This window comes from Lynx rufus, unplaced genomic scaffold (genome assembly GCF_022079265.1).
Source record: "Lynx rufus isolate CCGP_SWC_20201006 ecotype Redwood Valley unplaced genomic scaffold, mLynRuf1.p SCAF_21, whole genome shotgun sequence".
NCBI classification, from domain to species: domain Eukaryota; kingdom Metazoa; phylum Chordata; class Mammalia; order Carnivora; family Felidae; genus Lynx; species Lynx rufus.
Window position 1 is genome coordinate 10075152 of NW_025814836.1, and position 14681 is coordinate 10089832.

At 46.0% G+C, this 14681-nt stretch overlaps 1 protein-coding gene across 1 annotated transcript in view; it reads left to right on the top strand.

The window, feature by feature from the left end:
• The window catches only part of ADAMTS17 (ADAM metallopeptidase with thrombospondin type 1 motif 17), a 347079-nt gene that overhangs the window by 87734 nt on the left and 244664 nt on the right, over positions 1 to 14681 (top strand). Inside the window, exon 7 of the mRNA XM_047086834.1 lies at positions 1235 to 1278. Coding sequence (XP_046942790.1) covers positions 1235 to 1278 — 44 coding nt within the window. The remainder of the gene's footprint in view (positions 1 to 1234; positions 1279 to 14681) is intronic.

Genomic DNA, 14681 nt, shown 5'->3' on the forward strand with positions numbered 1-14681 from the left:
CCAGAGTCAGGAACGCACAGACTTTTCTCTGTTTCCAGGGGATCCCACACAGCACTGAGAGGCATCAGGCACGGGTTACACTTTGGAGACAGATGCAACAGAACACACTGCACATTGGATTGGGATTGACATGGAGGGAGAAGGAGAGATGACCATACAAAGTTAGGTTGGGAGAGTACCACATGGCCTTCTCTGTCATTGTGCCCTTTGTGAACAAATGGGTCAGATCCTTCCCTGAGAATAGGTTGTGACAGAGGGTAGGAGAAGAATTGAGGACACTGATGCCAGGGGACAGAGTGTCAGAAAGGGGAAAGATGGCCCAACCCAGACCTGCCGTGTTCTTCCGTAACTTGGTTTAGTGTCAACCTTATCCGGCTGGCTTGTCCGGAAGAACTTGGAAAGTGAAATGAGACGTGGCTTCAGAACACACCTTGTAAACCTGAAGGAATTTAAGGGAGTGGGTGCTTTCTCTCAGCCCTCCATGGGCCTCCATGAGAAGATGAGCGCGGGGCCCTGGAGGACCAGGCCACTGCTCTTCATGGCCGGTCCCAGGCAGGGCACTGCCCCAACCGCTGGTCTGGTCAGCCCCTAACTGTGGGAACTTTGGGAAAGTATCATGGGAACTCTCTGGTTTGGGAAAAGAAGGGCCCAGACCTGTTGTTTCACACATGAGTGGCTAGAGGCCACAGCGAACCCCTTGTACCTGTGGAACTGGAGCTGGACCAGTGCTCTTCCCACACAGCCACACACCCGGGGGATCCTGGGAAGCTTTAAAGGGCATAACTTTCAGACATTACTTTTGTTGTCTTCTCCTGTAAGTGCCATTTGGTCACTTCAGCATCTAAGGCCAGTTGCTGCCCACGTCGAGGAGCTTGTGGAGGTCACTACAGTTTGACGATAGTGAATATTAATCGTCTCTGATGCATGATTTGCAAATGTCTGCTTCAAGAACTTTCTCAGCTGTTGGGAGGGAGTCCTCCCAGCAACTGAGTGTTAGGTGGAGTCATTAAGCTATAAAAGGGGGCTTTATGTGGGGTAACTGGGCCTACGAGGTGGGCACTGTGGATGGGTTACTCTTGACAAGTGGCTAATTGGTGTTCTTCACTATAAGCTGGGCCACCCGAACCAGTAACAGAGTAGGGTAACCAATCGGGCTTCATTGACAGTGTTTTCTTCTCCCATTCTTGGGGGCCACGGCATACACCTGACCAGGTCTGTCTTTGTTTTTTTTCAGGACAGATTTCTGTGTACACAAAGATGAACCGTGTGACACCGTTGGTAAGTCTAGAGGCAGAATAATAATAATTTAAGGGGCTGCCGCCCCCCTGTGATAATCTGGAGACTTGGTAAGACTTCTAGTCTGGAGGAACTGTCCTCAGACACACTCTGCCTTTTCTGTTGCCTCTTTTCTTATAAATTAGTTCTTTGACTTTATTTTACTTCATTTTTTTTCCTGATAAATGTTGAGGTTGCTCATGGCAGAAGGTGTCCAAACAGATGCTTAATAAGGAAGGTATGAAAAGTTAAACCATAGAAGGTGTCTCCAGGGGCTGCCTAAAGGTGACTGTGGCTGGGGACACAGTTGGCACTGAGCCTCTTGGTCACTCATGCAGGAGGGGAACCCCCCCCCCACCAAGTTAACACAGTTATCATGAGACAAAAGCTTACCGTTTACTCTCGTGCATGTGGGTGATCTTTACCAAGTGTCATACAGGTGACTGTATGGGGGTGAGACACGTCTCCTCTGCCAGTCTGGGCACCAGGCTCGTTTCCTTCTGGTCAAATGGTACTGAGACCAACACGTGGCGCTGACAAGGCACATTTTTCTTCTTTCCCTTCCCTCCCTTCCTCCCTCCTTCTACTTTTGCTTCCTCACTCAGCTTTTTCTTCATTTGCCATTTTTTTTTCTCTTCTATCCTCAGTTGTATCTGGCTTGTTGTTGACATGTTGTAGGTTTCAAACTGGAACCAATCTTTGAGCATAGGAATAGGGCCCTTGGTTAACAGAGGAAACCCCAAGACGGTTTCCAATTTTGACTGCTGTAGCACTAACCTTTATCCACCAGGAGGTTGAAATATTGTACTGCCAAGAGCAAGATTCTGAACGTGATGTGCTTTGAATTGTAGTAAAACGGTATGGGATTGACAAATATATATTGTTGTGGAATTCAAATGTTTAAAAACCTGTGTTTCCTAGGGAGTCCTGGCAGTGGGTAATCCTGAGCCTTTGGGCCACATATGAGCTGGGTGACCTTGATCATTTTAAACTAGGTGGCTTAAAAGGCCCTACAAAATCTAGTATGATGGGGGGGTGCCTGGGTGGTTCAGTCTGTTAAGTGTCTGACTTCAGCTCAGGTCATGATCTCACTGTTTGTGAGTTCAGGCCCCTCGTCGGGCTCTCCCTGACAGCTCAGAACCTGGAGCCTCCTTCAGATTCTGGGTCTCCTTCACTCTCTGCCCCTCCCACACTTGTGTGCACGTACTATTTCTCTATCACTCAAAAATAAATAAATAAACGTTACCAAAAAATCTAGTATGATGATAGCTAGCATTCATGTCACATTTTAGAGTTTTTGAAATGATTTTTTTTATCTTATATTCCACCAGTCCCCTAAACAAATCTGGGAGACAAGTGTCAAAAACTGCCCCACCAATCCATGCTTCATTGTCAGGGGCTGTCTCCATAAAGGAATCGCTCTCTATGCAAATGCATCATAAAATCGGCTCCAACAGAGGGATAGCTGACACCCGTCGCAGTCCAGTTGGGGCTTGAGGAAGACCAGTATCCCTTGGCAGAGCCAAAAAAGCATGTACTATCTCAAGGAGTGGCTGTTCCTTCCCAGCATTTGTTCACAAATCAGCTTCTGCACTTCTGCCCAGCAGGGGGTGGGGGTTGAGGCTGCTCCAGACCCCTCCCACTCCCTGTGCTAGCCTCTGAGGAGATACCCGTTGCATTGCCCTTGCCTGAATGTCTTTCCCAGAAGACTATGTACCAGGCAGAGCCAAGCTCTGCCCTTCACCTGTGTGACCTGGTACAGGGCTTTCAAGTCTTGGTCACCACTGTTAATTGATTGATTGATTGATTGATTGATTGAATGCATGCATACATGCAGATGAAGGAATTGCAGTTTTTCTTTCATATGATTTATAGCTGGCTTTCTTTTGAGTATATAATTTTCACATCAACCATCAATTGTGATTATGTACTCTATTTCAGACCCCCTGTTAAAGAGTGAACAGCTAGTTCTGTCTTCCTTCTTTCTTCTGAACTGGTTCACCTTGCTACTTAAGTCCCATCTGCTAAGGCTATTCTATTGAAGTACCATAGATTGGGCTGCTTAAACAACGGAAATTTGTTGTCTCATGCTTTTAGAGGCTGGAAGTCCAAAATCAACATGTCGGCCCTGTTGGTTTCTCCTTGAAGCCTCTCCCCTTGGTGTGCAGATGGCTGCCTTCTCCCCCATGTCCTTAGCTGGTCTTTCTTGTGTGTGTCTGTGTCCGGACTGCCTCTTTTTTTTTTTTTTAACTTATTTATTTTGAGAGAGAGAAGGAGAGAATCTCAAGCAGGCTCCTCCCTGTTAGCACAGAGCCCAGTATGGGGCTCTAACTCATGAACCATGAGACCATGACCTGAGCCGAAACCAAGAGTCGGACACTTAACCAACTGAGCCACCCAGGCGTCCCCTGATCACCTCTTCTTTCACGGATACCAGTCATATTCCATTAGTGCCCCACTCTCATGACCTCATTTAACCTTTGTTACCTTTTAAAAGCCCTGTCTCCCAATACATTTACATTGGGAGTTAGCACTCCAACATAGGAATTTGGGGGAGGGGGGCACAATACAATCCATAGCACTATTCATTTGACACTTTGCATACTGCTGGGGAAATCTTACGTCCTTATGTGACCTCCCAGATGTGTGTGTCTCATTTCCTCCCCAAAGTCTTTTAATTGCGTGGACCAGCTGTAATAATTCTTTATGTGACAGCCGGTTAGCTCAGGGCTGAACTAGCCCCGTCTCTTACTTCCTTATTGCATGCTCTTTCCAATACCTCAGTGATTTTCAGCTTTTACAAAGGAAATGAATCCCTTCCTTGAAAACAAAAAATAGTTACATGGTGCTTTTGTTTTAATGTGTCATAATTTATTTGTACTATTAAGTCAGTTCGTAAGGACAATGGTGAGTCCAGGAAGAGAAAAATTTGAAAGCTGGGGTTATGACAGGCTTCTAGCAGTCTCATTTGATCTGTTTCTGTGCTTTTTTAACTTTTTATTTTGAAATAATTATAGAATAGCTGAAGGTTGCCAGAGTAATTCAGAGAAGTCTCTTGTACCTATCACCCCACTTCCTCCCATGGTTACATCTTATGTAACCGTAGTGTTATTTCCAAAACCAGGAAATTGATTGGCACAATGCAATGAGCTAGACTACAAATTCTACTCAGATTTCACAGGGTTTTTGCATGAACCCATTTTGGGGTATGTTTTTACATATGGTTCTGTGACATTTTATCCCATATGTAGATATTCATCCAACCCCCAGGAGAGTCAGGAGCAGAACCAGTCCATCACCTCCAAGCAACTCCCTTGGGCTGCTCCTGTAGAATCTCCCTTCCACCCTCCCTGCCTCCCTCCCTTTCTCTAACCCCTGGCTACCATGTATCTGTACTCCATCTCTGTAGTTTTGTCATTCCAGCATCCAATTTATTTTTGTATTTTGTTTTGATTCCACGGAATGGAAAAAATAATCTGAATCACATAGATATGTGGTTGCCAGTGCTAAGAGATTTTGAACAGCTGCCTTGAAATCTCAGGATCCAGCTCTACCAGGAGGGCTGTGCCCTGGGTTCTGCAGAAAATGAGATAATGTGGTACCTTGAGAAACTTAGGAAAGCTTGGGAATCGCCAGTGTTTTATAACTTGGCATATTACAGCGTTTTTTTGTGTGTGTGCTTTCTTGTTTTGATTAGGGTATAACTTACATATGGGAAAGGGTGCAAATCTTGGTGAAATTTTAAGTTATGCCTATGCGCTTTTTTGGTATTTATTGAAATAGTTTTAAAGCTGCATTTTGAATTCTATTTTAACCTATTTTTAAATGGTGGTAAAATGTATATAATATAAAACTTATACATAAAATCTTAACCATTTTTAAGTGTGTGTTTCAGTGACATTAAGTACGTCTACACTGTTGTGTGATCATATGTATGTAGTCTCAAAACCACTACTCAGATTAAGGTATGGAATGTCATCTGACCCCTTCAAAGGTTCCCTCCTATCCACTCCCAGCCACTATCCCTCCGAAAGTAACTTACCATTGTAAATGTTTTATTACTGTCCTGTAAAGTAGCTTAAAATAGATTTAAAAGTTAAATTTGAACGATCCATTTGGAGAATCTCTGAGGTAGTTAGTAGAATTTGGGGTTCTGTTAAAAATACTTCCCCTCAAAAAAAAAGGGGGGGGGGGCACCTGGGTGGCTCAATTGGTTAAGCATCTGACTTCAGCTCAGGTCATGATCTCACAGCTCATGGGTTCGAGCCCCGTGTCAGGCTCTGTGCTGACAGCTCAGAGCCTGGAGCCTGCTTCGGATTCTGTTTCCCCCTCTCTTTGCCCCTCCCCTGCTCACACTCTGTCTCTTTCTCTTAAAAAATAAACATAAAAACAAAATTTAAAAATACTTCCCCTCTACATTGTTCCATCTGCATTAGCCCATTTCAGCAGACCAGGACCCTGATTGCAAGGAGCAAGCAAAAAGGGTGTTTATCAGAAAGGGACTGCCATGATGGTGGCAGATCTGGTGGGAACACAGCACCCTAGGCAGCCCTGGCAGGTGAGGCCATAGACACCATGCAGAGGTCAGTGTTGGGGCCTGCAGGGAATGGCCTCCATCTGTCTGCACAGCCAGCTGTTTTTCACCAGCTCCCAGGCCTGCCCTAGGTCACCTGCGCGGGATGTGAGGGGGGCTCTGGCTCTTTGGGCTTGCGCAGGGGGGGCTATACTGCTTCCCACAACAATGCATGGGAAGGAGTTCTCCATGGGGAGGGGGGGTGGTCTGCATGCTTTAGCCAGGAGGAGGGATGGATGCTGGACATTCCAGAACCACCAATGTTCACTACTCCTTTCAGTAAAGATTGAAATATGAGAGACCAGCATATCTGCAGCTTACTGTCTGTGCACATCACAAGGGTCCTACTAACAGAGGCAAGGGGAGCTTCCCTGGCCCTAACCAAGGTGGTCCCGACCCCTGAGGGGGCTCGCCAAGATCTACCACACTGGATAGGGATTTGCCTACACAGACTGAGTGAACATGATTTTAAAACCATCATACCTTATGGACCCTCCCTCCCAGCTCTGGAAGGAAAAGGGATGGCACCATAGAGGTTCTGCTGATCTCTACCTTGGAGGAGGACACACACAAGAAGAGACAACTCAAGGCAGGAGGATCTGGAAAAACAGCTTCACCCCTAAGAGAAGTAACTGTCCCCCTCACTGGGGGGGGGGTGCTTACTTTGCACATTACAGACCTTGCCTTTGTGGGGGTTGGGGGTGGGCTTTTCCTTTGTTGAATTGGTTCACCCTGAGCCATTGGCTTTGCTGCCAGCATCCTGAGGAAAATGCTGCCCTAGGTGAGAAGGGGTGAGGAGTGCTCAGGAGTGTGAAAAGGCAAGACCTCTGGAAGCCTTTGTTGGCCGTTCACATGCCCACATTCCTCTTCCCAACACACACCTCTGCAGCCTGGATGACCAGACAGATTTCAGTTCCATGGCATTTGTCCTGCTCCCACATTTAGCTGTAAACTGAGCTGTGGTGAATTTTTTTTTTTTTTTGATAGCCACCTTATTCAAGTTTCACTAATTTAATTACTGGGATTTATATTTTTCCTTGTTTGCCTTCATTTTTTTAATTAATGGAAAAGCCTCCTTTACCCGTGCCACTGCCAAGTCAAGGGATGTGATAATCCTGCACAAAGGACAATGGAAATAAATGTTCGGTGGCCTCGTGAAGTGTTTCACACACAAGGCCAGGGAGATGCTGCTGAGGGGCTCCAAGATGGGTCCATGCTCTGGGGCCCTGCTGCTCTGCACTGAGGGCCCCATGGCTATCCCTGAACTTGGGAGGAAGGAGCCCTTCCCTATGTGGCCCACGGCACTGGTGCTGAACTTCCTGATAGGTGTGGGCAGCCCAGTGGGAACTTCATGGATATGGCCACTGACCTCCACATAACAGGTCTGTCAATGAGGGAGGAAAGGCAGAAAGGAGCATCACCCACCAGGATGAAGGTTTGGGGGAATGATATTTCTGCTTTGGAGGTCTGTTTCAATCCAACCTACACAGGGCCACGGAAGGAAGATGTGCTGGGGAACCAGTGAGAGACGAGGGAGGGTGGGGCTAGTGTCCTAACACTGCACCTGTTGGGTTTTTATTAAGTGCATCAAGGAGTTCATCAAGCTCTGAACTATGTCATGTCTAAGTAGGGCTTAGGCAACTGGTGCTGTGGCTGAAAAAAGTATGTAGATCCCCCCTGCCCTCTTTTGTGGAATTTCCTTCAGAGTGCACATTCATTTTTATGTGTTTTCATGGTAGTGTTAAGTTTTCATTCTGTGAGGGTGTGTTTGAATTGTAGAGATGTCAAGGTTCTGTTTGCTGAATGAGGCTGGAAAATTTGTTTGGGATAAAAATACAAAAGTTTTACTCATTAGACTTGAGCTTTGGGTTTCTTTGTTTCTGAGAGCTTTCCTATGGGTTTGTTTGCTTTATTTTGTTATTCCTTATGACCTTACAGAAGTTAGGGTTCCATTTTGCCACAAAATTGTTTGTCAGAAGTAGTCTCAGATGATTGCCTCTGATTACCCCATTGAATGAACAAGTTCTTATGTGTTTTCCTTATAACCCCACCCCATGCTGGGCACATGTTGCTTCAGTGTCAGGCTTACCCACACTGTGTCCTTTGTGTCTACTCTGAGAGGCTTACAGAGGAGAAGGCATACCATTCAATGACATGTTAGTTGTCCCAAATCAGATGACCTTAGGTCTTCGGCAAATTCATCTGTTTTTTAGAAGTTATATTGGTATTTATAGTTAGGCTCTTGACCATGATATGTGATTTTTTAGAGGTTTTAGGAAAGGTTTCAATTTTGGAAATCAAATATGCATGCATCTAGCAATCAGGGATTCAGACTGTTTGGACAAGTGCTGCCTTCCTCATCATACAATAAAAAAAAAAAAAAAAAGTCCATCCCCGTAAGAGGGTTAGGAAAGTTGCATTTTGTTAATGTTAGAGCTTTGCTCCCCACAAATTCAGCTTGGATTTCTCAGCTAATAGAGTTTCTGGGAAAGCTAAATAGTATATACTTCAGTAAGCTGGCTTCTTCTCTCACTCATTCAGCTTTAAATGTAGGCATAGATTGTTTTCTCAAAAATGACAACTAAGTTGTGTCTGGATGTTGGAGAGGGTCTTCTAAAAGACTTTCCTAAGAGCCACCATGCCTAAAGAGAACAGAAGTGGACAAGAACGGGGTGGCCCTGGGGAGTTTCCTGCCTGTTTACCTCTGCACAGCTATCCTGTGGTGTGACTTGAAAATAGTATCTGGGAGAATAAAAAGGTGAATGAATGTGTGTGTGTGTGTGTGTGTGTGTGCGCGCGTGCGCATGTACGCGCACACATGTGCACATACATGCCTTGAAACACATGCCTAACTACACACATGTATGGCAGAAGTGCATAGTGTGTGTGCATACTTCCTGTATATTGAAGTCTGGAGGGGCTTCCTTTGTGCCCACAAAATTCTGTGAGTTCCCTAGAAGGGAGTCGCCCCAAGAAGGCCTGCCTGCCCTGGCGATAACACAAGAACCCAGGGCGGGAGCTTTCTGTTTGGGACTTGGCGGGAAGTCCACACGGAAACCAGTTGCCCCAGGGGACCGAATTCAACTTTTCTTCTTCCTTGTGCCAGGGTCATGTTCAAGGTTACATAATGGCTGAAATTTTAAAATGGTGAAAATACATGGGTCTGTTTTGCATGGGGTAGGCTTCTGCCAGCCCTTTGGAGATCGCAACTCTATTTATTTTGGAACTACACAGAGACCAACAAAACACGTAGCCATGGTTGATTGCCTTTGGGGCTGGAAATCAACAGGGCTGAACAGGAAAAAAACCTGGCCCCTGCAGGGTTTCCAGATGTGGCCCTTCAAATGTAGGCTTTGAAATCCTCTTCTATGTTCAGCTCAGAAAGTGTGTACCTTGTGTCCTTCCCCAAGACTGCTGATTAGCCCCTTCCCAGGTTCTGTGCTCAGGTGGCTTGAAGGGGATTCTGAAACAGATGCCCTTGCAGTGACCTTTCACCTGCACATAATGTCGGTAACATTGGTGTCAGGCCACAGTCTGCCACCCTATTTATCACGGGCCTTGGCATGATATGGGCAGAGGCTGGCTGTCTCCATTGCTCCCTCTATGTCTCCATTTCTCATGGCCAGAGGAGTGCTTTATGATTAGCTTGGCATGAAGTGGGATGCTTCATCTCATTATGGTACTGCTCTTCCTCCAGTCATGCAATTCTCAGTCCCAACCCTTTATTAACTTTGTGAGAAACAATAACAACAAAAACCCTCTCTGAATGGGGCCTGGGGCAGGGAAGAAGGACAGGGAGTAGAATCATAAACAGGAAACGAGGTCTTTGTGAGATGCCTTTTGTGTGATTATGAATCCTTGAACATTCTTGGAGCCTGCATGCCTCCTGCTCATTGAAAGCCTCAGGAGTGAGCAGGAGGTGAGGAGATCAGCTTTACGTCTGCAGTAGGTCCAGTGAGAACAAAGAATGGGAGAAGTGCTCCCACTGCTGCTTTCTTTACAGTGTGACCCTTGTGGTGGTCTCTTATATCACGCAAAAAGTCCCACCATCTTCACAGTGAGCACTGAACCATCCTCAGGGACCATGGTTGGCTTAGTGTGGTGGTCTAAGCATTGGCCCTGTAGCTAGACCTGGGTTCGAGTCCTGCCTCCACCAGTGTCCTTGCATGAGTCATCTAAAATCTCCAGCTCTGTTTTCTCATCTGTAAAATGGGAATAATAATGCCCAGGGTTATTCTCAAGGTTAAACAAGGTGATTGATCCCACTCATTAGGATGGCTGTTGCCCAAAAGAACCCCAGAAAATAGCAAGTTATGGTGAAGATGTGGAGGAACAGGAGCCCTTCTATAGTGCTAGAGGGAACGTATGGTTTATCTGCTATGGAAAACAGTATGGCAGTTCCTCAAAAAATAAAAATATCATCTAGGAATTCCTTTTCTAGGTATATACCCAAAAGAAATGGGACTTGAATAGTTATTTGTATGTCCATATTCATAGCAGCATTATTCACAAAGAAGCAATTCAGGGTATCCTTTGAACAATGAACAGATAAACAGATAAATAATGAACAGATACACACACACACACACACACACACACACACACACACGGGAATTACTCAGCCTTAAAAGCAAAGGGTTTTCTGAAATATGCTATAATGTGGATAAAACTTGAAGACATTAGGCTAAATGAAATAAGCCTGTCACAAAAAGACAAATAATGTATGTTCCACTTATGTGAGGTTCCTAGAGTCATCAAAATCCCAGAGACCATGTAGGATGGTAGTTGCCAGGCATTCAAGAGGAGGAAGGGTGAAGAGTTAGTGTTTGATGAGTGTAGAGTTTCAGTTTGGGAAGATGGAAAAGCTCCGAAGATGGATGGTGGTGACAGTTGCAAGACAGTGTTTGTTACACAGCAATGTGAGTGTCTTTAAAGCTATTGAACTGTACACTTAAAAATGGTTAAAATGGTAAATTTCATGTTATATATACTTTATCACAATTTTTTTAAGTGAGATGGCCAAAAGAGCTAAGTTATGAATTTTATTCACTCCCCCTTCTTCTCAAAGATTTCTTCTGAGAAAAATTAATCAGGATGGGAGAAGTACAATTCCCAGAGAAGGAGGTTCTTGTGCTTTCCTCCCTGGGAGGCCGAGTGGGAGGTGATGAGATAGAAGAGGATGAGACTCTAGGTGGGGGGAAGAGTGAAGAGACAAGAGAGAATTCTGAGCAGCATTGCTAGGGGGTTGAATTGTAGTGCCTTCATTAATATTCTTAGAGAGATGCAAGTAGGGGTTAGGAGGCCTTTTTCAAGTTTCTTGGTTGCTAGGTATGCTTCTTTGGCTTAGATTCTAGGGTCAGATTGGACCATGCAGGCTCTGAGACTTAGTGAAGTTACTGCAGATATTTTTGGCCCATGGGGCCATCGTTGTCTGTATCTGGCATTAAAGTCCTCACTTTATAGTTGAGTCAAGAATTCACTTTTCAGTGACTGCTCAACTGTTGGACTCATGGTATACAGAGCTGGGGTTGGTCACATTCAAGCCATGTGGTCAGTGCTCAGAATTAACCACAGGGTAGGATGTGTGTGACCTTCCAGAGGCAGAACTACAATTTGGGGAAGAATGTTTGTGTGTTGCTTGTATATTTCAGGTAGTTTACCAGAATCCTGTGGCCTTTGTGGGCTCTTAAATGGAAGGACCCCCAATTCTCCTGTATGAAGTTGAAAGTTGGCTCTGAGGTTTCTAGCTCACTTTCTATAAATATGAAGCTTAACACTTAGGAGTGCTTCAGAACAGGAAGAAGAGATTATGTCAGGCCAGCCTGTTGGTCTGTTCTGTTGCACAGATACCAGATCTGGGCCTGGATGTTATCTAGGGTTTGGATTCAAACAACCTTTGTAATTACTGGCATGGACAACTTGGATCAGAAATTCCTGACGAGCGCTGTTGTGTGGGGGAGGGGGGGTTTCCACTGATACATTGGAAAGGCTAGGTCCTGGCTAGGAAGGGGATAAGTCTTGATTAGGAAGGGACTGAGCCATGGTTGGGAAGGGGCTGAGCCATGGTTAGGGAGGGCTGAGTCCTTATTAGGAAGGGCTGAGTCCCAGTCAGGAGGGACTGAGTCATGGTTAGGAAGGGGCTGAGTCCTAGTTGGGAAGGGGTTGAGTCCTGGTTGGGAAGGGACTGAGTCCTTATTAGGAAGGGCTGAGTCATGGTTAGGAAGGAGCTGAGTCCTGGTTGGGAAGGGGCTGAGTCCTAGTTAGGAGGGACTGAATCATGGTTAGGAAGGGACTGAGTCCTGGTTAGGAAGGGACTGAGTCCTGGTTAGGAGGGACTGAATCCTGGTTAGGAGGGGACTTGAGTCCTGGTTAGGAGGGGACTTGAGTCCTGGTTAGGAAGAGCTGAATCATGGTTAGGGAGAGCTAAGTCTTGGTTAGGAAGCCGCTGAATTTTGGTTAAGACATGTTGCTGACACGGTCCAGGGTGTTATGGAAAGACTGCTAGCTGATATCCACACATATTTTTTCTCTCTGAGTGATTAAATTTCCCTGCCTTCCTAACAATAGGTGTGGCTAAATGACTGCCTTGTCCAGTGGGAAGGAGAGTAGAAATGATTTCTAGGCATGGCCCTTACAAATCTCTCTGAATAGTATTGGAGGTTCTTTCTCCATTGGATGACTGGCAAAGGTTCCCCAGGGAGCTGCAGCCATGGACCCTAACACATTGGATGCTATGTGAGTGAGAAGTAAAATGTGTGTAGACTCTGAAATTTGACATCTTGTCTGCTACTGCGCTTACCTCTAATGACCAAAAATGCCAGAGTCTGAGTACATATAAGACTCTGTCCTTGAGGTACTTGGCAGTCCCGATACAGTGAGGACTTCTGCTCTGGGGCACTGACAGGACAGCAGCACCGTCTCCACGTTCAGGCTGGAAGGAACAAATCTGGCAGGTGTCCCATGGGGTGTGGGGAGGACAAGAGACAGAGCCCAGAACCTTGAGCATTCTTCCCATGAAGAATTAAAAAGCAGTCTTGGAGTTGGAGGGGAGGAAAATCTATTTTTCTTCTACCAGTCTTAGGTGTCTTGGCTGGGTGCCTGCCAATTTGACTGACAGAGGATAAACTAATAAGAGAAAAGCAGACAAGTTTATTAACACATGCAATGCACATGGGAGCATTGTGCAGTAATGGGTAACTCCAAGGGTAGTTAGAACTCAGGCTTATCTAGCATCTTTTAAAACAAAACAAAAAAAAAACAAAAAACAAAAAACAAATACAGTTTTAGAGAAGTGACCAGACAGAGGCAAAGGACTTTGGGTTTCTGTAGTGACAAGTCTTAGGAAGACCTATGGTCGATAAGGGCTGGTTTAAGCCTGTGTTGATATATAGATTCCTCTGGTGCCATCTCTGGGCTGATAAGGTTCTAGGGTTATCTCTGGTGATTAACTTCTATGGAAAGGAGAAGGAGGCACCTTTACAAATGCATGTTCTGCTTTTAGGCAAATGGGGGAAGGACAGAGATTTTCTTGTAACTGCTTCATAATTGCCTTCATTCAAAATAATCCTTATGCCCAAATGGCACATTTTGGGGTGGTGTATTCTACGACCCCTCAGACTTCACCATGATCTTTGGGGAAATTCCTTCCCTTGTAGAAGGTATTGAGGGCAGAGAAGGGAAGAGAAGTGCAAAGATTGCTGTTCCTTGAGATCAGTACTGAGGGCCAGGCAGCCCATCGGTGCTGAACAACTCCTATCTCTTGAGGTGGTCTAAGTGTGGATCAGCAGTTTCCCAGCTTTGATCAAGAGTCCAGAACCAGTCTTGGGCTGGAAGTAGAGCCCAGAGCCCCTCACGTGTCTGGAAGGCAGCAGGTGGGCATTGAGAGGAGTCCTGTAACAACTGGACCACCCCGTGTGAGGGGAGCAGATTCACTGATGAACCAGCATGACCTAGGGCTTTAGGGTTAGGGCATGCTGTGACTGAGGGTGAAGAGAGATGTCCAGTGATGGTTTTAACCTGGAGACCACCTCCTCCTTCACTAGCCAGGGGCCTGGGAGCCAATCCTGAGGATAGGGCATATTTCCCCAGAGGGTATACAGTCTCCTGCCCTGAAGGTAGTAAGGCCCTGATGGATGAGATTCACATTAGATTTCTTTGTCAAGTTGAGTAAATAGTGGTGTTGTGTCCTTGTCCATCGTCTTCCTGGCCACATTGGCGTTCTCTCTGCAGTGCCCTGGTTCTCAGTCCAGTAGCACCAGGCAGGTCAAGGAACCTAGCATCTCAGTAGACATCCACATGTGGACAAGATGGCAGCCTCTGTGGTCCTAGAGCACTTCTTTGGGGCTCCCTTCTCCAGGGCTGGAGAGGGTCCCTCTTCTTTGCTCATGTCCACAAATGGTAGCCTCTTCTAGCTCTTTATGCCCTCTTCCATCTCCTGTTGGTCAAGGGCATTGTCTTCACCAGCTTGGGCTGCTGTAGCAAAATACCATAGACTGGGAGGCTTAAATACAGACCTTTGTTTTTCACAGTTCTGGAGGCTGGAAAGTCCCAGATCAAGGTGTTGGCCAATTCTGTGTCTGGTGAGGTCCAGCTTCCCAGCTTGCAGATGACCTCTGTGTCCTCACTAGTGGAGAGTGAGCCAGTGAGCCTGGTCTCTCTTCCTCTTCTTACAAAGACACTCATCCCCTCATGCGGGCTCCACCCCCGTGACTCATCTAAATCTGATCACCTCCCAAAGGCCCCCACCTCCTAAAGCCATCCCACTGGGAGTTAGGGCTTCAGTAAATGGGAAGGGGGTTGCTGCAAGCATGCAGTGCATAGCAGGCAGCAGCAG